The 23,395-nt window shown below is 40.1% G+C and overlaps 1 protein-coding gene across 1 annotated transcript in view; it reads right to left on the bottom strand.

Annotated features, from left to right (window-relative positions):
* LOC139659927 (regulator of G-protein signaling 3-like) overlaps positions 1-17,916 on the bottom strand; it is a gene marked incomplete at its 3' end in the record, with an annotated part of 100,944 nt that extends 83,028 nt beyond the window's left edge. The window contains exons 1-5 of the mRNA XM_071537951.1: positions 17,838-17,916; positions 6,157-6,207; positions 3,544-3,602; positions 3,332-3,426; positions 1,983-2,051 (exon numbers count right to left, since the gene is read on the bottom strand). Coding sequence (XP_071394052.1) covers positions 1,983-2,051; positions 3,332-3,426; positions 3,544-3,602; positions 6,157-6,207; positions 17,838-17,916 — 353 coding nt within the window. The remainder of the gene's footprint in view (positions 1-1,982; positions 2,052-3,331; positions 3,427-3,543; positions 3,603-6,156; positions 6,208-17,837) is intronic.
* Between the last annotated feature and the right edge of the window lie 5,479 nt (positions 17,917-23,395).

A 23,395-nucleotide genomic window follows, 5' to 3' on the forward strand; every position in this document is an offset into this window, starting at 1 on the left:
ACATTCAGGACACACAGAAAATAACAATACTACATAGAAAATAAGGAGATATCATACCCAGTTCCCAATTAAATTAATTTACTGCCTCTATCATCACCATAATTACCATTTTAAGCAGCAATATTTGTGTTTGTTTGTGTCTGTTTGCTAAAACATCACATCATCGCATGCTGTGTCATTTTGTCCATACATTACATGAGTGCTGTTAGGGTTACCGTCAGCTGGGCTAGGCTAGAGCAGTCATTTTGTAATGTTCTGTAGTGTAAGATGACTCCTGAATAGGAGTCGCGTAACATAAGAATGGCGTGATATTTGAAATGGGTCACACCTACAAAGTGACACTGAGGTAGAGCTAACAAGTTCTGCTAGGGCTCACGAGATCTGCAAGTTCTGCTGTTCTCATTACCTTCCTCCATCTTGTTGTCCAGCTACAGACGTACAAAGATGGGCGTGGCTATAGACTCATGTTGGCCAGTGGGCCAGGGGAGAGAGAGATCCCCTTCAGATTTGGATGTGTTTGTGTTTGCAAGCTTCAAAAAGTATAAATAAAAGGTGCATTGTGCAATAGCACAATGATAACAATATAACTTACTGCTGTCTCACCCACAAAATTGTATTGAATACTTCAGCAATATTCAATACATCTCCCAGCCCAAGTGGCATACTGTACTGCCCAAAAAAAGCAGGAGGGATCAAAGAAGGAGAATAGCGGTCAAATAGGGCAGAAGATACTGGGTGAGGAGGGTGGCCTACTGAAGCTCAGAGGGGAATACATGGTTTAGTGTGGAGCGGCACTGTGTAGATATGAAGTCTATGAGCGAAGTCTGTAAACATTGGTTCTGAGCCATTACACACAAAGAAAATGGGAACATGTAACAGTCTACCGCTTTCATCTTGTAGTTCATTCATAGTTCATTCTATAGCCACAAAGAGTGCCCATTCCCTTTTAATAAAACAACTTCTTGGGCTAAGCTTAGCACGTTATCAGCATACTAGGAAGACCAAATCCATGTTCACACTAAAAAGCACATGTCTCGCCAACATAGAAGGTTATTGCTTAGTAAAATATGTATGGAAACATTTGTACCTACAGGCTTTTCCCAAGCAATGCCAGCAAGCATTTGGTGTGAATGAGGCTTAATTTCTTACCAAAGATGGATGATTAAATCTCTCTTAATCTGTGTCCCAGAAACCGTCCCAAAAAGGTCTTTATCTTTATAATCTTTCCATGATCTAAACTCGACCACTGGTGTAAGCCTGTTCCTATATACCGTACATCTTCACATATCCATTTAAATACATGGTGTATATGTCACAGTTTGCATTTTGTTGATACATCCATCTTATATTTCTTTTCACCTTTCATTCTACTGGTCAAAATAGAGAGAATCTTTTAAAGAAAGTAAAGGGGATCACATTGATTCTTTTATCTTTGGCAAAGCACTTTTTATCATAAATAACAAGTGCAGTGTTCTGCAGTATTGCAGCATACAGTGGTGTTTTTCTTGTCTTCACTCAACAAAACATAGCTTGAGAAATGGGTGATTCATCCGACCATATGTCCTCCATCCCCAACGATGACCCTGTTTCAGCATAGCCCTGCAGAGGCAGGGAGGCGAGAGTAACACACACACACACACGCTGCCATGCAAGATTATATGCATACATATACAAAACAGGCATGCAAACACACACACACATACACACACACACACACACACACACACAGAAGCAGCAGCAGCATCAATTATAAAATGGAATTTTGCTGGTGGGAAGCTGCATGTGTGTGCATGTGCGTGTTTGTGTGTGTGTGTGTGTGTGTGTGCGTGTGCGCACATATGCCAGCTAGTGTGATGCAGCTACCCACAAAATATTCTAAATGAGAGTTTAAATTTATTTTCATTATTACCCTCTTCATCATCACCATTGTCATCATCCCCACCACCAACATCAGCACCATCATCAACATTCCCATCAGGTACCTTGTAGTGGAGTCGGAGTTCCACATTGTGAAGAGCAGTCTCTTATGAAGCTCCTTCTCACTGGCAACACTAGAAACAATGGAAAATGGTAATAAATGCCTGTAAGTTACTGAATTTGCACATATGATCTCTGCTATAAAAATGGGTCAATGCAGCAACATTTGAGGTGTCCCTATTTAGACTTGACCTATTCACTGAGGATTTTGGCGTGCCTTTGTTTACCCACAGGTTCATTCAAAGCCTTGTATATTTTATAGTGGAAAACAGGTCAATAGACTTTTTGCCTTTTCATGTCCTTCTGCTAAAGCATTACCATTAAATACTCTACGACTTTAATTCAAATTTGTTTAAGACAATGAATAAAAATTAAAATGTGAACTTGCCTTGGGATATCAATTGGATAAATACATAATAAAATATACTTTACAAAATCCATGCCACATTTTTGCCTATAAGAAATCAGAAAAAGTGTTTTAATCAAAAGATGAGTTTCGTAATGACACCTGCTTTCTACTCACTGACATGCCACTCTCCAATTGCATTACTCATGGCATTGAAACTTTGAACAAACATTTGCTATGGCCATGTCTACATCACATACCAATTGAATGTTCATAGAGAGCTGTGTTTCCCTATTCAAATAAATTTGCAACCTGCTGGTCTCATGCATGCAGTCGATATGACGTTTGGAAAGCCCACAATTGACAACTTAAGTTAAGAGTCAGAAACCGTGTATCATAACGTGAAGGTGGACATGCTTTGATTTACATATTCATCACATCTAGTGCACATCTTGTAGGAGGCGGCTTATCCCTTTGCCTAACTCCAGGGTTGGAATCAGCAGCACAGTGGGGCGCATGCTTAAGATTGAGTCAAGCGCCACTGCATGGTGCTTAAGTCAAGGACTGAATTGGGCCCTTAATGAAACTCCACCAGAATATATACTTTGGAATTCTCTTCCTCCCACTATCCGATTCTCCCCCACTATTGAGATCTTCAAGAGTCATCTTAAAACACACTTCTACTCACTAGCTTTTAACTGTTCCTAACTTAACTAGCAGTCTCTGTAGGTCTGTGTTGCCACTTTGGGCTCTGTGTGACCATGTGCCTTTACTATTATTATTATCATTATTATTTATCATCACTCAGATTTTTTCTCCTCTCTTATTGTGTTTGTTTCCTTCTTTTGTTTTAATTTTCCTCTGTGTGTGTTGTAAAGCACTTTGGATCAACTGTGTTGTTTGTGCTATATAAATAAATAAAGTTGAGTTATAAAAAACATCTTAAAATGGTCTGACACAAACATCACACAGGATTTGGATGGTTGTAGAACTGTACTGAATGCTCACAAGTAAAAGGTTTGTAAGAAGATGGGGTTCCTACAGTGAGGAACCATCTGAGTCTTCTGTCTGTCTCTGGGATCGCTGTCTGGGATCATACCAACCTGAAGAACACAAGGGGGGGAGGAGAAGGGGGTAAGAGAGAATGTAGAATCTACCATCCTCTTAGCAAGTGTCCTTAGGGTCTTTAACATTATTATTTAACATTCAGTAGTACATACCTTAACATAAGAGTCACATGGCCCCTTGTCCTCTTCCAGCATGCCCCTAGCCTCCAGAACTGTGTACCGTAATAGATAAATAATTGAATAAATCCGTTTTAATTATGAAACAGCACAAGAGATTGTTACCTCAGCTCATGTGGACCGGTTAATGGTTACCACTACGTGCCCTTGGATCAAGTCCTAGCGATGTAACATGATATGCATCCAGTTTGAATGTTAGAGGAGGGTGGGTGAGAGCGAGTGGGTAAGTGAAGCGGGCACATCCCATCACTTTTCATTGATTTAGGCTCACGACACCTCCAGAAAGTTCATTAGTAAATTCTGTCTTATAAGAACCACCCCCATCCACTGCTAATAGTGACCAGACCTATACTCATCTACACTACACTACCGTGACTTTGCACAAACACTTTCAGTCCAGTCCATTACATCTCACATCTAAGGTCCAACCTCACCACTGATCTCAATAACAATAAGCTAAATGGAGGGCTGTCCCTGGTGGCTTGTAGCACACCGCTCAGCAGTTTGGAAAATGAATCACACAAAAAAACAAAAAGCGATGGCTGACCCTTCCGGCTGAAATGGCCCACTCAGCAGCTCAGAAACTAAACTGTAACAGCAGTCACATGTTAAATGGCGTGCACGGATATTCGGGTGATTCACCTCACTCGAGCACCTCTGGAGCTACACGTTCCTCTGCTGGCCCGGTGCTTTAGTGGCAATGACATGTGGACATAATTAATTAGCAACTCATTTGAATGTTATTTCAGCTCTCTAGCTCCCGAGTTCATCAGCTGCCTTAATCTCGTCTATGGAGAATACAGTAATATTACGCCTCTTGACTTGCTAGTTAAAGGTGCTATATGTCACACTTAGGCCCCGTTTCATTTTGACAAGCCCTCCTCAACCTCCCCCCGGGTACATGGTGATATGTAGCACCTACACGAGTGGCAACTTGCAGCAGGGGACAGGGTCCATTTGAAAGGCGGACTGCAATACAGAATACTCAAAATGAATTTAAAAAGCAATGGAACAGTGGTAAACAGGAATTATATTAAGATAGGAGGACGGAGGTGGAAAAGAGCAACATTCAAGTAAATACTGGAATGACCGTAAGATGACAACCAAAATAAACAGGATAAAATAAAATAAGGGTAAGACAAAATTAAGATAAAAAAATAAAATAATAATAAGATAATTACCTAAGACTAGCAGTTAAATGTGATTTTGTTTGCACCCACAGAATAAAGTTGTCACAGCAGCAAAGAAATGTAAGTCTTCAAAGACTGGAGGCTAACGTTATAACGTATATGTGGTCTGTGGGTATTTAAACATTAGCTTTCAGCAGAGACAAGTCAAGTTTATTTATATATACTGTAGCCCTTCATCACAAAGGCAAGTCTCAAAGGACTTTACAGAGAACGAGCCTACCTTAGATCTAACTAATCAACAATCAATCACAAAACAAAATGACACAATATAGTAAGAAAGAAAATAAAGCACAAGGAAACAAAACTAAGCACAAGACACAAAATAGCACGCGAGGGACCACAATCAACACACTGTTATAATAGAAAATCCCTTAACCCCGGGGTTGCAGAGGGAAATGGATTCCACGGTAGGCAATACAATGAGCGAGGGTACAAAGTGGAGGCAAAAGCAAAACTTGTGCGTCTAATACAGTTGTATGTTTACAGGCAGGGAATGCTTGCCTGAAATTGGTGGAGATTTTACAGCTTCAGTTATGTTTCTGCATAATATCTGAGTTGTAATGGAGTGCAGGGGTCTGGATGAATAATGTGGGCTTATACTGCAACATAATTGTCTTTCCATGTAAGAGAACAACTGCCTCTGTGGCTGACCTGCATGTTCCCCTGACTGCAGACTATGATCCACTAAAGACATTTCCATTGAGTTTTACACATTGTGTTGTAATATTAAACCAGTTAGGAGTCAGAATTATGTAGTTTTTAAGGAAACTTTTCCCCACTCATTAACAGGTTTACAGGCTTTTGTCTGTAATTTAAAACGCATGACAATTTAAGTTATTTAACATAACTTAAACTAAAACCAAAGTGACTGTTAATGTTAGCTAGCTTACCGTTATTGTTTTGCTCTATTAATCTGTTTCCGTACATAAGAAAACATAGTCAGATTAAAACTATACATTTGGTAAAGTGGAATTAAGATAAATTGCTCTAAAACATATTGCTAATTCGATGCAAATGTGATAATTGGATAAGTAGCAAAAGTAAAAGTTACTACCATCAAAAGCAGCAGTTGAAACACTGCTTCCCTATGGCGATGCAGTTGCAAGCTCCCGAAGTTTGGAACTATGGAGGGTCTCCATGATCCGCCACTGCTGTAAAATAATCGGCCTGACGAAGTGAATGGAGTTGACGCAACTCTTTCTATCTCAATGGCTCTGACTAAAGCACTGTTCTTAAGCCATCTACTTTGGACGTGACGTGTCATCCTCACAATGAACTTTGGGCTTCCCAGTCGTTCTTGTCAACCGAATCACTATCGAAGGCATCCTCGATACTTTGTGGTTGACAAGTAAATTTCTGGGATCTTTATATTTTGCCTCTGATGAGTAGTGGCACTCACCGCTAACAATGAGGAGTCCATCCTCTGGGATGACTGAGAGCTTCAGCTGACCTATTGAAAAAGAGAGAGGGAGGGTACAGTGCCATTATGATGGGGTTCCATGTATCACTTTTCAATGTAATGGTTGACTTAATAGACTTGAACACAGGGTATAACTTTGGGCATCCTGACTTTATTTCATTGTACTTTCAGAATTCGAGATAAGAAAATATCCCTGTGGATAAGGGAAACAAAGAGGTGTGTGCGTGTGTGTGTGGGTGTGTGTGTGAAATAGAGAGTGAGAGCTGAAAAGAATACAGAGAAGCATATAGAAGTACACTTGTATGTTAACTAAGGCTGGCCTCAGGAACCTTAAACTATGCTGAACTAGACAACACCCGGGAACTGGCAGCAGAGCATACACAAAGCAAACAGTCTTGAAAGTGCTACCCACATGCAAACCAACAAAGGTCAAACAGCCTCTAGTTAGGGGCCAATAGCCTTTGTTTGTGTGTGTTTGTCAGTCTGAGTATGTCTGTGTCCATGCATATGTAAGTAGGTGATTTTTTTCTTTGTCTCTCTTTTGCTTTTTCTCTCCTTCTGTCTGTCTCACTTCCTAAATTGGTCTGTTTCTCATATTCTCCCCGTGCCTCCAAGTCTCCCAGAGCATCCAACCTTGCTGCACTGTTGACATGGGCACTGCTAACATTGGCATTGTGCTATTCCAAATGAAATCCCCCTCACAACAGCACAGTCGACTAAAATGTGGGAGCCTTGTCGTGTGATAACACTCCTGGCACTTCAGGGCTTGGGTACAAGGGATGTTTGTCGTTCCCACACTGAACTTGGCATGGTTTTGATCTGCTGGCCACTGCTGACGAACAAAGTGAAAATACCTGCCTGATGCAAAGGGAACTATTAAGCTGTCTCAAAAGTGTCAAACTCCATCCACATTGCACTGCAGGTAGGCCAAACCAAATGCATTGAGCTAAGGTCACAGACTCACAAAGCAAATTCAGGACAGCTGTAAAGCATATATACATTAAGGAATACTGACTATGTCTAGGGTTATAAGGTAATACGATAAAATTACAGCTAACCTGTGTCTAGTCCATTTTGTTGGGAAGAGTAAACATTCATAACTGTAACTAAAAAAAGGGACAATTTTTTTCCCACCCCCTAGTCACTGATCAACTGTGATCAATATAAATGAAACAACTTGAGGCTGTACATTGACACATCATAAGTTAGTCTTGGTTCTCTGGTTTCTGCCTTTCAGAAATACATTTTTACAAATATTGATTGGGATAAATAGAATAAGACACACCATAAAGTAAAAGGGTTTTCCTTTGAAAATAAATATTTCCATAAATCTAAATATAGAAGACTTTTTAATAATTCCAACATGGATTAAAGGATAAGGCTGGTGTTTTTAATGCATTTCCTACTGTCAACAAATCCTATGAAAATAACAAAATCAGCAATGAATTTGTTTTGCTAACAAGTCTCGTCCATGTAGCCGGTGCCCAATGAAGCCATGTCCCAGCAGCCATAGAACTTCAAAAACTATTAAAAACACGTCAAAGAGCCATGCCGTTGCTCTGGGCAGCATATTTCATCATTGCAACGGGCCAGCCAACTTTTTCCTCAAACAACTTAATAAGCCGGCTGTAAACACTTTGCTATCTCAGGAAAGTAGTTCCATAGCACTGAAAATAGTCCCCAGCGTAATGAAGAATTTGATTCCCATTTGAATTTGATTTGGTAATAACTACAACAGTCTGACTTTTCATGGTAACAGTTAACAACTTCTAAAATTGAAACTATGTCTTTGTGAGCTGTATTTAAAGGTTTTTAGCTTACAATTGGAGCCAATGACTTCGGGTTTGAACGCTAAAAAGGGAACGTGGGAAGTCGGAAAGTAATGGGAGTAGAGCAAACACATTGATTTTGTTATTTTCATAGGATTTGGTGACGATAAGAAATGTATTTAAAAACACCAGCCGTATCCTTTAAACGCATAGCATACACAGGTCCAATAGAGTGCTGTTGAACAGGACTCACATGTAGGGGCAAATTAAGTCAGTCCCTTTCCTGCCTCTTGGCGTGCATTGCTGGGGAATTTATGTTGCTTCTAGTGGATACAACATACTTGCACTGTCTCTTAAATGTGTAAAATGTTCTAATCCTTTTAGTAAACAGGCACTAACAGCAGTAGAAGTTGTATTGATCCCGTGGGATTTTCCTTCATTTCTGAAACACCACAATTAATACCATGCACAGAACAAAGCACCATCAGCACATTGCTCCAGTAGATGGAATACATTAGTGGTATCTATTGTTGAAACTGATACAAGACCATGGAGGGCAAACAAGAAAAGCTTTTCAAAGACAGGGGAGAAAGGAGAGGAGAATAAAAAGACACAGAGGAGAGGAAGGGAGCAGTCTTTTTGGAAAGCAGATGGACCATAAGAGGGGAAGAGCGACATTTTGGAAGCGGAGGGTACAGCCTGAGAGTGGGAGTGAATTAATAGAGCATGGCAGATGAGACAGCACTGTGGTACAGTACATACACAGATGAGCACACACTGTGGTACACAGACATATAACACAGACACACACAAATACATGCTTGCACACCTATGGATCCTTCGCTGCTATGCACCCATCAAGTATGTGAATCCAAGAGGGTGCACTTTGCACACACACAAACACACACACACTTATAGTCTCCATCCCATAATAACCAATCAATTCTCAAATCAAACCCTACTTCAGTCCAAACAACAACTTCGTGAATATGTTGCAGATTGTGGTACAAAAAACAGTAATTCTTCAGTCTTACTTACAGATTTTACACCAGATAGTGTCTCATGATGTTAAATTATCATAATGCTTGCTCCACTTTATCTAACAAAAAGGCTGCACAGCCAAAATAACATGGCTACAATTGAATAGAACGCTGTAGAATATCTTTGATTTATTACTAGGATTTATGGCAGAATTCTCAAATCAATAAAGCCATCAAATCTCCTCTAATCAAAGATATTTCAATGAAAGAATACGGTCCAGTTGTAGTGAGGACCTCAAAATTATGAGATGTTCCTGGAGTTCAATAGATGCAGATGAATGGATGTGCTGCCATTCTATTCAAGGGCCTAAGTGAGTGTACGCTACCCCCTCCCTTCATCCATCTCTTTGTCCCCTCAGAAGTGCACTCGACGCACCCTCGGGGGCGGAGGGATGCCATCCTCAGCCGTGGTGCTGATGTGCATGGCAGACACTGAGAGAGATGGCAGGATAGAACTGGAGCGTTTTAAAGCCCAGGCTTGTCCAGGTGGCAAGAGGTCAAGGGGAAACAAGCCTCTGCTGTCTGGGAGAAACCAACCCTACAACCTTTACAGAGAGAGGGAGGGAAGGAGGGGGACAGAGAGAGAGAGAGAGAATCTAGAATTAGAAGAGTTCCAGAATGAGATATTTTAAGGCCGCAGTAAAGGGTAAACATAATGAACTCATCAACAACACAAATTTTTTTTTGTAGCAGCAGCATACATTATATAGAGAAAAAAAAATGGATGGAAAACAACAAAGAGGAGGACTCTTGTTTGAATTTAAAACAAAAATTATAGATAGCTAATGTAGACTCGCTGCGTTGTCTACTCGCATTGTTGCAAAAACCTTTACTTGCATTGCCATTAAAAAAACTAAATTTCTGTCCATCTATAATTTTTTATCATTTTTTTATTATACACGTTCAACTCCCTCTCACTCCATCAAAACACATTACCAAGCATCCACGCTATCTTCCTCAGTCTAATTTAACACACATTTATCTATATGTCCATCCTAGGATTACTTCCATCGTAGCTCTGCGGTTATATTTCTAGAACCTACAGTAATTATTGTTTACGATCAAATGACTATTACCAGCTAACCGTCCCCAAAGTCTGCACTGATCTTGGCAAACAGGCTTTTATGTATTCTGCAGCTACAGCCTGGAACTTACTTCAGAGCAACCTAAAACTGACTTAGAGAGACTTAGAAGCAGATTCCTTTCGTACTTGCACATGTTTTTTATGAACGTTGTAATTGTTTTTATTTATTTTATGTTTTGTGTCTTAATTTTTGTCTGTTTCAATGTTGTTGCAACTTTTATCTCTTTTATGCTGCTATCTTGGCCAGGCTTCCCTTGAAAAAGAGGTCTTTGTATCTCAACGGGACCAAGGTTAAATAAAATAAATAAACAAATAAAACAAGATAATTGGTCTCCACAGTGAGACGAATTAGTGAGGTTATTGAATTGGCAGACTTGCACCGAGGTAAAAATGCCACTAATTAGCATTTATCATGTTTTGCTATTGCAGTTTTTAGATTTATTAAATGAAATGCACATGAGAATATAGAATTTACATTATCAATTCGTCAGGACTGCCCTGGCAAGGTATTAGAGCCACTGGTACCAAATTTCTGAATTTCCTGGGATGATCTGTGTAGAAGTTATTTTTGTTATGTGCCTTCTTTATCCAATATATGATCCATTTTCTCAAAGCGGTTTATTTCAGGCATCAGCAATTCAACATCAGCATCTATAACAACAGTACTGCTATGGTCCAGAGGACAGAGAAGAAGATGTTTATTCTAATTCTGAAGAAATCAAAAATCGTCTTTCAAAAGCAACACAAACAAAGGCCCATGCATTGCCCACAGCTTCCCTGTTTAAAAAAAAATCAGAGTAAGAGGACAGACTATTTTAGAAAAGGATATGGAGTAAAACAGGACTACAGTGTCAGTCCAACTTTGTTCAATATATACATCCAAAATTGAGTCACACTGAGCTCCCGGATTTTTATGTGATACAAAGGTCAAATTCCCTCTTTATGACCTTAGATGACCTTTTTAATATTTCCATCAGCAACTACTTTATGAGCGTTTGAGCTTTTGCCAAAATTGGGAACTCGGGAATGTCAAAAAAGCTTATTGAATTGAACTGACATTGACATGTAGATGTTATGCATAGTATTATACAAGGCAACCCATAACCCTAAAGACACCAGGGTAAGAGAAGCAATACCTGACAGTTGGTAGAGATAAGAGATGTTTGAATGGTAAGGTATGGAGAAAGAGAATGAGAGAGGGAGAAATGGAGAGAGGGAGAAAAAAGAGAAAAGAGAGAGAAATGCCTAGAGAGACTAAACAAGAATGTGAGACAGTGAGAGTGGTATGGACAGTACCACAGTACACAGACATGCATAGGCATGCACAGGCACAAAGACAACAAACAAACAAACAAACAACTTTCATGCCAAATGGTATTACAAGAGCTACAATAGATACAAGAGTGTAGAAATCCCTTTCCAAAGCCAGGAGCAAATTGTCTCATCAGCATCATTTTACACAAAAGAACTCATGTAACAGATTAGTATGTGATCATTTACTACCTATACATATGTTTTTAACCAAAATATGCAGAGCTGTAGTTGTACTTCTGCGTTTAAGTTCAAAGCCAATGTGCAAACTCTTACCTAGGTATTGACCAACATGAACATGTTATTGCTTGTCCAAAATTTCCACACACTCACACACACACACACACCACCACCCATAGATCCAGCTATCAGTCTAAAATCAGCATCTATTTTGCCATGTGCAATTATTTTTTCAGTAAGACCATAAAGTAAAATGTTTGAAACGTTGCCCCATTATCAATATACTATATTACTATGTCAGTATAGAATATAGTACTATGTCACTCTTAACAGTGGCCATGTCATTGACGCTGTCACTCAAGAAGAGGCGACTACTACTGCCATGTACCTCTGAGCAAGACTCTTAAACCACAGAGCAGAGGCAACATTTCTCAATTCCCAGACCATGCAGATTGTAACGATGCCAGTATGTATCTTTAAACCCACCAGGAGTTAGGAGTAAACCGTAACCCAACCAGCACTGGCTCCAGTATGGCTCAATAGTGCTTTTTCTTTACATCGAGCCTTGTGAGAAGGTAATGTACTCTTGTCTGTGTGTGGCTGTTCATTATCCTCTATCTCCCTCTCCTTCTCTCTCTGCTTTAATATGCATTGCAGCTTAGTTGTCACATTTACATTTCAAAACCCGTGCCCCACCAGCATCCAGTAAGACCAGGCCAGGGACACTGCTGGTCTTTATGTGACAACTGAAGGAGCCATTATCAGAGGAAAGGAGAGAAGACAGAGACCGGAGTTAATCCATGTTCTGTAACATTTTCTGTACGAACTGCAACCATTTTGAAAAGTTTCAGAACTGCTGTGTATAGGGTTTAAAGTTTTCATCTGGGGCGAGCGCCAATTCATCCCATTTGATCCAAGGAGGAACAAAGACCAGATTTGATGAAAGAGACACAAGGTGTCCTCTTGCTTCTTAGCTGAATTCCAAAACCTTTTAACTGGCTTGTTATATAACCTCCCAGAACTCATCTCCTTCCGCATCAGCTGCCAAAACCAGTGAGATGGATCGTTTTCTACATAATCTAATCAGGGAGTAGATCAAATGTACAGTGTCCATAGAATGCATAGAAACACCTATAACTCAGATGCTGATCTGCCTTGACAGACAGAAGAGTGCAACCTTATTTGAACCCTTCAAGAATGGAGCTCAGGAGAATTAAATTTGTAAGACTGTACATTTCATATTTTTAAAAGGCCTTGGCCTGGTCTTATTATTTAATAGTCTGAAATTCTCTATAAACTCCAATCATATCAAGAAGGAAATTCCAACAATTACACACAATCATTGACATGGCATCCATTCTGGCCACCTCTATTCTCCTGGAATGAAAACATAATTAAGGTGCATAAAGGAGACACTCAATAGTGACTCAATGACTTATTCACTCATCCCTGTAAGAGGCAGATGACAGTCCATATGCTAAACATTCCTTCTCTTGGTGAAATATATATATATCTATATCTATATATATATATATCTATCTATATATATATATATATATATATATATATATATATATATATATATATATATATATAATCAAAGCAGCAATTCTCATTTGAAGTGAAGCCAACACGCAGAATAGTTTGGGAGTTTGTATGTGTGGGACTGGGTGAGCTGTAGGGAGAAAGATAAAAGTGGCAAGAGAGACAGATGAGAGTTCTGACGGAAGGAGAGGAGAGAAGGAAGGATGGAGAAAAAAACAGCCTCAAAGTCATTTGTCTTGCAAAACAGTTTAAAGTCTCTAACCTGCCTCCAGCCAAATAAGAAATACATGTAGTGACAGGGTGCTCAAACGTTTTTCACCTTGAGGACTCCCAAATATTTATGGGTTTGTTAGCGGATGCCCAAACAAAGAGAAAAGTGGCTGAGTGATAAATTATAATTTAACAACTAAATAACTTTGAATTTACATTTCATTTTATGGGGAAAACCTAGGACCTCCTCAAGGAACCCTAAACTCCCAGAACACCACTTTGAGAATTACTGCGATTGGTTCTTGGGCCATTACATCATACCTTTTTTGCACCTTTATTAGGCAGATCAAAGTAGAGACAGGGGGACAGGGAAGATTGGGAGAGAGACCGGGGATGACATGCAACAAAGGTCCTGGGTCAGATTCAAACCCTAGACATTGTGTTTACATGGTGCGCGCCTTGGACCACTGAGCCAGCTCAACATTACTCAACTCCTGCTTGCCAACTTGTCATTTTGTCATTAGCAGCTTAATTTAGATTACTTCTCTGAACACTGAATTTGAGAATTAATTTAGTATGTTATTACTATAGTGTGCCACAGTTGCGTCAATATTTGTGAACATACCATAGCCAAAAGCCTGAGAACCAAAACTTTATAGACATAAAGTATGGAGCTATTAAATGGAAAATGAGTTTATGAACCCAATGTTTGGGGGTTTTTTTATACCCAAAAGATCTTTGCTCTTATGGTAATACTATTAGTTCTGATCCAGAACATGTATCTTTATTCCCAGATTTACTATCCCTATTCCCTTATCATTACCTAGGGAGCAGCTCTAGCCTTTGCATCTAATAACATCACAAGTTTGAGACCTAGTTTTCTGATTTCTGGGTTTGGAAGAACGCTGCTGCTGCTCATAAATATTGATTGGACGATCTTAGACTGCAGGAATATTACACAGAAATTCGTAAATTGAGAAGTGGCTCCCATTAATAACCCTGTCAAGCGCTGTTTACCTTCATCTTCCAAGCCTCTTCACTATGTAGTGAAGGAGTCTGACAACTCCTCTTTATTCTTTCAGTCTTTCTCTCTCTATTCTCTACAGTCCTTTCACTTGTTCCTCTCTTCCCTCTTCTTCCACCTTTCATCTGTAACTTTTTTCTGTTCCCTCTCCTTCCAACCTTCATCTATAACTTTCTGTACCTCTGCCTGTCTCAGACAGCAAGCAGTAATGTAAACAGAGGCAGCTATACAAAGCCCCATCCCCATCATTGCCTGTGTTTCAAAACCCCAGTCAGTGGCACAGCAATCAACTCCACAGTGCTTACACAGCACAGCCTGAGCAAGACTGTTTACTAATAGGTAGAAACTTCTTACAAACCACTAAATCCAGTAGTTATAGACCAAAATTTGTCAAGTTCAGTTTCACTTTCCTGGCAGCACACTGGGCCATTTCCTGTTATGATTGGGCTGCAAAAAAATCCATTTGCGTCCCGGCTGGTACTAGCCTCAGTGTGTGTGTGTTTGTGCGTGTGTGTGTGTATGTGTGTGTGTGTGTGAAAGAGAGAGAGAGAGAGGGGTGGGGTTTCTCTAATGGTGCTTTATCAAGGTTTGCGAGCGAGGGCACATTGAGTCAAGTGTTATTGATGACCCCTCCTTCGGACCTGACCAAACAATCAAGGTTGATGTCTGCCACAAAGACAACGAGTCAGCAAAAGTCAGCAAATAGCAGATTGTGTTTAAGTATGGTTCAAGTGCATGGTGCTAATTAACCACAGGTAACTGGGAGAGAGGATAAGAGAGACAAATGCAGTCACAGCAGCACTGACCATGAAACCTGTCTATTATACAGTATGTCACTCTCTTCCATAAGATGCACTGAGGTCTGCCAGATAAGATAAGATAAGATAAGATAAGATAAGATAAGATAGCACTTTATTAATCCTCTTGGGGAAATTCAGGACAGATAGGGAACCAGGAAAATGGTACATTGAACTTTTCTAGAACAACGTGTAAAAACTAGCTTAGCTTGTTTACAGTCGAGTGATGACATTAATAGGTTGGGCACAAATTATCTATTTGATTATATTGCCATTGAAATCTAATAATTATTATAATTAAGTGTAAAGGTGCTACATCTAGCATTTTTAACATTGTGAAATTAATTGGGATACCTTGGTAAATTACTGTAAGCAAGTGCCTAAGATGCCTCCATCTTATGCCAGTGGTATCATTAGTGCCAGTGTTTCTCAAAATTAAAACCACCATGCCCCATAAACCCCACTGCCTCCTGACGCAAGGAGGATGTTGCTATTTGCTTCCACATGCTGCCATTGCTCCATGTGCTTTTGTTTTGAATAGCAAGACGAATAAGAGCCAGTAACAGCACCTGATAACAGCAAATTTGCATTGCAACGGTTAGCTAACGGGAATCGCCCTAATGGCCCTCTTTGTGTTTTGTGCCGTAAAGCACAAACTGAGATTCACTGCCCAATGAGGGATGCCGGCCAAATTGTTCACTGACCAGGGGACAAAGTTCCTGGGAGGAGAGAGAGAACTGCAGAAGGAATATTTCAGTTTCTTTACACATGATTTGAGCACATCCATATTCACACCTTTGAGTGCTGATCTAAGTTCCCATCTGTCATGTTTATGCTAAGCTACCATGGAGCAATTTTTGTTAACAGGTTATTCCTCAGTGATATTTTACTGTCTAATACTGAGGGAGCTGAGGGAACAAGCAGAACAGTTTATGGCTAACAATGAGCAGGTGAGCTGAAGCCAGGCTCTTCTGATAATGCAGTCACTAAATGTTTTGGCCAAGAAAATTTCAAAAATGAGGGTCTTGTCTTACTGGTAATGAACATGCTATATTCCCACTTGCTGGTCTTACAATACAGATGCGCCCAAAGTTTGCAGAGAAGCTGGAGAACTGCTGGGATACCAAAACCTTGCTGGAATCTGGAGTATGGCAACACTCATTAGACCAATTAGACCCTTTCAGTCCACCTATAACAGTTTCCTTCATGGAGACCCTCAAAGCTATCCCACTTCCTGCATCGAGGTTCAAACCATCCAAGGGAAACTTTTTAATCACAGCAGGGGTTGAAAGATTGCCTGCGCAAGTGTTAATTGGATGGGAATGCCCAATATTCCCCAGGCTTTGGAAGCCAAGAGCTTCCAGAATCGAACCAGGACTCCTCAGGAAGGAGGAGATGGATGCTCTGAAGCTTGCGCTGAGCGAGATCCTGGGAATCTTGAGAATCTGGCCTGGGACCTTTGTCGCATGTCATTCCCCCTCTCTCTCCTAATCTTTCCTGTCTATCTCTACTGCAAAAACATTCATAATAAAAGGCAAAAAGCCCAGGAAAATAATCTTTAAAAAAAAACAACTAATCTAATGATAATGAGATAATAAATTGTGATCAGGAGAAAACAAAGTTTGATTAAGTTGTGATCTCGATATAACAGGATTAAAAAGTTGGGAAGCTGGGTTAGGGTTCCATAGTGCAGTGATGACCGGTAGACCGATTATTAAATAAATGTATGCAAACTGAGTTATTAGAGAAATTGCATTACTTCAAACAATATAAACATTGTAATCAAAATATTGCCTTGAGCTGGTTACTCCCGGTCATCAGGACATTGGTGGGCATGTAAACATACTCTTTGTTTGTGCTGTAATTACACAGCATTAATATTATAGTCCACAAGTAAATACAGTTTACTCTGATGTTTTATTACTTAGCTGCGTGGAAATGAATCCTCCAAATAGGCCTTGAAAGTCAGTCTTTGGAAATTCCCCCCAAACCCCATCCCCACATACTCACACATATACTGTACACACAATCCCATGCACAAAATGCTAAAGCTCCACTACTGTAACCGCACCCCATTAATACCTTATCCATATTCAGTGGTGTGGACAGGTAAATAATGGATAATGGATGAGGCCTTAGCCTTTAACGGTGCAGGTGCACCCTCCTCCAGTTTGGCTAATACCCTCCATAAATGATTCAGGGTGTCACTAGATAAGGAGGGGCAGCCTCATTACCAGCCCAAATTACTTGTTGCTACATGTGAGCCCACTTGCTGCTGCAAGTAATATCAACCTCATGGTTAGGTATGCTGACGGATCGAGTGTGGTTGCTGCCAGGCCTGTGTGACACAATCCTTTAGTGAAACTGGCACATTCCTTTAGTGTCACTAAGATAGATAGATAGATAGATAGATAGATAAATAGATTGATAGACAGAGAGATAGATAGATAGATAGACAGACAGACAGACAGACAGATAGACAGACAGACAGATAGATAAATAGATAGATAGATAGCATTTACTAACTCTGGAAGAAACAAGTTGGGTGCCTTAAACACTCTTGGCTGTTGCTGTTTGGATGCACACAAACAAACTTAACTACCACAAATCTGAAAGAAAATGCTGACTAAAATCTAACAAACTAAACTTCAATCTACTTTTCACATATAAAAATGAAAAGAAAAACAAAAAATGCCTCACCATGGATATTGAGGAGGAAGGATGAGGTCTCAAGGGAGTTGGCAGGGGGCTTCCGCAGGTAGACTCTGAGACAGGCCATTGTGGAGAGAGCCTGCTAGCTACCAATGCACAGGCTACACAAGGGTCAGCGAAGCTACAGGGAAAGAGGCGAAACTTGATGCTTGTGTGTGTGTTCAAGAGAGAGAGAGAGAGAGAGAGAGAGAGAGAGAGAGAGAGGGAGAGGGAGAGGGAGAGATAGGGAGGGGGGGGAACAGGAGAAGAGTAAAAAAAAAGCATGTGGAAAGGTCTGGAGAAACGACTCTCAGAGTTCTGTTCACATTAATACTTTCTGCTTGATGGAGCAGGCCTGAGGAACCTTTCTAGCTCGAGGTAGACAATGACATTGGCCCCAAATAAGAGAGACAGAGCTAAACAGTTTTGACATTTTTCCCCAAGTATCCTTTTACTCCATGTTTGGTCTACTGGTCTAGGCTAAGAAACCATGCCAAGCGTTGGCACACTTTATTGAATATGTCATATCATAGCACAATAAAAATAATACTGTGTGCTATGATAAAAGCTGTGCATCTCCATCTGCAAGTTCGAAAGTTGTAATTCTATATATCGCTATCACTGTCCCTCCACAGCTGCTTCGTTTACATTAGTGGTAGGCTATAGCCTGGATTTTATAACTGTCTGCCCTCATACAATTTAAAGGCGGACTACATGTATTATAAAGGACATACATATGATATGCACTAGATATGATATGCATTAGTAAGTTGCTTAAGGTTGCTTATCCATCTAGCAGCAAAAAAATCAGTCATTAAATAAGTGTGCAATGCTAAAGCGTAACCATAAAAGGTTTTGCAGGGTGCATCCGAATATTTTGATTTGTTCTGTTTATGCTGCCTTTTGCACAGTTAACCTATCATGCTTCATATTACTAATGAGCCACCTATTGGCCAAAGTTGGTATTGCTGATGAGGTTAATTAATACCCTTACACAGAGGACTAATTTACAGTTCGCTAGCTGGTTTTCCTTGGGGTCCCTATGAATTTCATATATACTTAAGAATAGGCTATTCAAAATATAGCTTCGTCACTATTTGGACACTTCTTCCTATGCGCGGTTGACGGCATATCTGCGAGTATATCTGCGGGTATATTGCCTACTTCAAATATGTTTTGAATGAATGTCGTCCACATATACAAACTTTTTTGCATAATTTGACATATTCTGAGGTATAGGCCTATGTGAAATGCATTTTTGGCTTGGATGGCTTACATAAAATCTCAAATTTTGTCTGTGATTTTCCATGATTTCCGTGATTTTGCATTTAGGCGTAGTTATGAACAAAGAAGTCTATCCGATAACAACAAAAACAGTAGCCTACAACCAACCACATGTCATAAACAAGCGGGGAAAAAAAAACACTTTTAATACCCAGATTAAATCATCAGTGAATGTGTAGACAGACCTAAGCCAGTGTTTTGGGTGTGTGGTCAAAATCCAGCTTACTTTACAGCACGGCTTAACACACCTCCGGGTGAAACGTTACGCAATGGAAATAGCTGCAGCACATTACTTTGACAGCTAGCCCAGTGACAGTGTACCAGTAACCTGGAGATGAACTCGCCTTTTCATATATGCAAACTGGACAAGCATGCTGCTAATCCTGATTACTAAAACGCCCAACCACCCAGGACCCAAATCAAGCTTTATTTAAGGAGAGATGAAAAGATTTAGTGGAAAGAGAGGCTTAAAACACAGGATTGTCATCGGATGGTGGATACCGCACACAGGATCCAATTTAAAATCACACATAATGTGCACAGAGCATGCTCACAATGGCATGCACACACAGAAACACACACTCTTTTTGCCAGATGAATCGTATCTCAACTATCAACTCCTCATCTCTTCCTCTTGTCTCTTTCCCAGAACTTTAAAACTCATAATCATTTTCCTTCTTCTCATCATTCTGTCTCTCCATAAAAAAAGCCCCCGATTCATCTGCCACTTATCAGTAATAGTGAAGGGAAAACAAAGGACTGCTCTGAAATTCCTGCATTACTTCCCTGAAGGGGAAACTGAGCAGATAATGCTAGGATGGTGAGGTAGGGTCTGTGTTTGGGAACGGACCCAGACTTGCATGAATCAGCTCCTCTCTCTCTCTCTCTCTCCTTCTCTCTCTCTCAAACACACACACACACACACACAGGATATCCTCAACAGCCATTTGTCTCCTGTCAGCTTAACCTATACTAACGAGATAAGGGTGTAATACAGTATCTCTGCATTACAGAGCAAGAAGCCACTGTCACCGTCACTGTCACCATCCAGGTGAGGAGGTGGAGATGGTGCAGTCCTACATACCAGTGGGGGTGAACATCCACAACAAACTGGACTGGACCGGCAACACAGAGGCAGGCGGGTCTGTCACTGTATGAAATAAACTACATGTTCTGTCAGTCAGTGGTAGCCATACTTGGTTCAAGACCAGCTTTGCAAAATGACCCTGTCCAATTAGATTTTTTTGAATGTATCCTGTGACAAGATTCAAATATTTCATGAGATTCTGTAGGCCTATGCCCTCCTGTTAACAATGCAGGACAAAAATACTGTAAGTGCAACACAATGGTGACATTTACAGTAAAAATTGAGAAGAGTATCCCTATAATTGTAATAAATGCCACGAATGTCAACCAGCTAACTGCATGCAGCCTCACTGTAGCTAACAGAATAGAATAGAATAGAATATTTAGCTTGTTCCTTTAGCCATCCCACCCAGGAAGTTAGTCCTCACCTGTGCAGAATCACCTGCTGCTCCCTGCTCCCCTGCTTCTATTGACAGTACAGAAAAAAAGCAATGATTAAAAAAATGTTTAAAACAATGTGAAGAGTATCCCTACAATTGTAATAAACACCATGATTGTCAGCCAGCTAAGAGTATAAATCCAGCTGTAATAAGCTAAATATCAACCAGAATATAATAAAAATATATTTTTTTTGGTTTCTCCTCACCTCAGCAGAATCCGCTGCTGCTCCCTGATCCTCCTATTCACAGTGCAGGAGAAAGTGCAAAGCAATGGCAAAATTTAGAGTAGCTAGAGAGTGGTAAAAGTATCCATAAATTGAAATACCATGATTGTCAACCAGCTAACTGCATGAAGCCAAGCTAACTGTAGCTAGCTAACTTTAGCTAATGTCAGGCAAAACCTTTAACTATTTCCTTTGGCCTTCCCATTGTCAGCAACTTACTTTCTCTTCACCTGTGCAGGATCTTCATGGTCATGTCCCGCTGCTTCTTGCTCTTTTTATTGGCAGTGCAGAAAAAATAAGGACCAACAATGCTGGAATAACTAGCATTTTAAAAGATTATCCCTTTCATACTGTAGGCTACATACTATGAATCTTAGTTAAAGCAAGTGTGTAGCTAGCTTGGTGACTGACACGGCTAATCTATTTTAAAACACAATTTATCTAGCCTATCTATCTAAACCAAATGCAGGATAAGTCAGCTTACTTTTCTTGTTTTGAGGAAATAATCAATTGTCCGCTGCCTTTTTGCAGGCTTGCTGAACATTTTAACTACCTTAACACATGAAGTTGAGTATGTGGTTGTGTTGATGTTTCAGGGTGCTGGGTGAGCGACTGCGGCCAGGGTTTTCTTATTGCCGCTAGAGGGAGCTGTTGCTATTGGATTTGCATTAGAAAAAAGTGAGAGGGACAGATTTGCATTTTGCCATAAGTGTAGGAGACACATCCCCGGACTAAATAGAAATACTGTAAATACTGAGGACTAAATATAAATATACACTGTAAATAAATATAGCAAATTGAACTCCATCCAGAACATCTCCCATCATATGGTTAGCTGATGCAGCTACAGAGCACCTTCAGCCTCAGCCTCATCCCCCCAAGGTGCAACACAGAGACCTTTAGATGCTTTTTGTGCCATCAGACTGGTCAGTGCATCCTGTCCAGTCTCAGTCAGCTGGGAGGGCGGTGAGGCAGGGGGCCTGCACTGATACAAACTATCTTGGACTATCTATGGTTTGGACTAATCTATACAGCGTAGCTTGCACAGTTTATATGTCTTCAGCAGGCTATATATGTAGATGTATAACAGATTATGATTATGAGAGTGTTCAAATTAAATGTGCCTTTCACATTGTCACTTTTCCTATAGGTTCCTCCATCTGCAAATCTGCACACATTTGAATATATCTGGAAGGTGTGTATAGTTCTCTGAAAACATGTATAGTAGGCTATACATGCGTTGACACTTATGTAAGTTAATGTGAATATGAGCTAATTTCTGCACATCCATGCTGTAATCTTTCATATATTGTTCCCATCATATTCCTCTCATTGTTATATGTTTTAATTTTCAAACCTTTTTCATAAATATCACATTGTCTTTATGTCTCAGTTTTGCTGCTGATACTACTGCTGCTATTTTGCACATAATTTCAGTGTGGGTATCCATACATTTTTCCACATTTTCATTCATACATTTCTACTTAATATGTCCAAGTGTTGGAATTGCCAGTTGTGTATATTCATATAACCCCCATTTGCTCTGTTATTATTTATGGCCAAATTTCCTCGTAGGGATCATTCAATTTCATCCAATCAAATCCAATCTTTTTTTTTTATATAGGCTATCACTCTGATATTGCCTAATCTTATGTACAGTGACATAGAATAAGTGCAGCAAAACAATGAATTTAAGTTCCTAGATTGGCAATATTACAGTAATAAGTAAGGAGTTCAAGGGTCAAAACCATAGTGCCTGGAAGATAGATATAACGAATATTCCTGTGTCCCAAAAAGGTTCAGGTATGATAAAGAAGTGCCAGGTAAAGACATACTGTATGTACCAGGCAGAAAAATTGTGAGGCAAGAGCAAGATCAGGTGCAGCTGGAGGAGGGAGGTAGGGGAGTGGGGAGACTTAATTAAGATGGGAGAGATAAGTAGGAGAGAGAAGGACGTGCTTCTTGAAGAGATGAATTCATGCTGGAAGATTGAGGGTGACTCTGCAGTTTTGACTGGAGTGGGAGAGACATTCCATCATTCTGGAGCGAGGAGAGAGAAGAGTCCAGGCCGGGTGGAGAGATGGCCAGATTGCCGCAGGGAAGGGAAAGCTGCGCACCTGGTGCTTAGTCAATTTAGTGACTGGCAGATTGTACAAGGCAAGCCGAGGAAATACACAACCAACAACACTTAAACAAAATAAGGACATGAGGCATTGAGAGACTAAGAGCAAAACAAAAGCCTGATCATAAAAAAAGAATAAAGGCAGAGGGGTAATGTTACATTACTTACAGAATATGACAGACTTTGAAGCTAGGTATTAAGATAAAATAAGATAAGATAAGATAGCACTGTATTGATCCCCATGGGGAAATTCAGGGATTCATTGAAAAGCAATTAAGGGATGAAGTGGAAAATGACTCCATTCACACTAAAGCATGTCAGTCGATATTTGGAAGAACCCGGATTGGGACTTTTGTTGCATGTCATCCCCCTCTCTTTCCTGTCTCTCTTCACTAATGTCTATCTAGTAAA

The sequence above is a fragment of the Centroberyx affinis genome, unplaced genomic scaffold (genome assembly GCF_046629955.1).
Source record: "Centroberyx affinis isolate AG114_WGS23_722 - 3 ecotype Tasmania unplaced genomic scaffold, CSIRO-AGI_Caff_v1 ptg003159l_1, whole genome shotgun sequence".
In the NCBI taxonomy this organism is placed as follows: Eukaryota; Metazoa; Chordata; class Actinopteri; order Beryciformes; family Berycidae; genus Centroberyx; species Centroberyx affinis.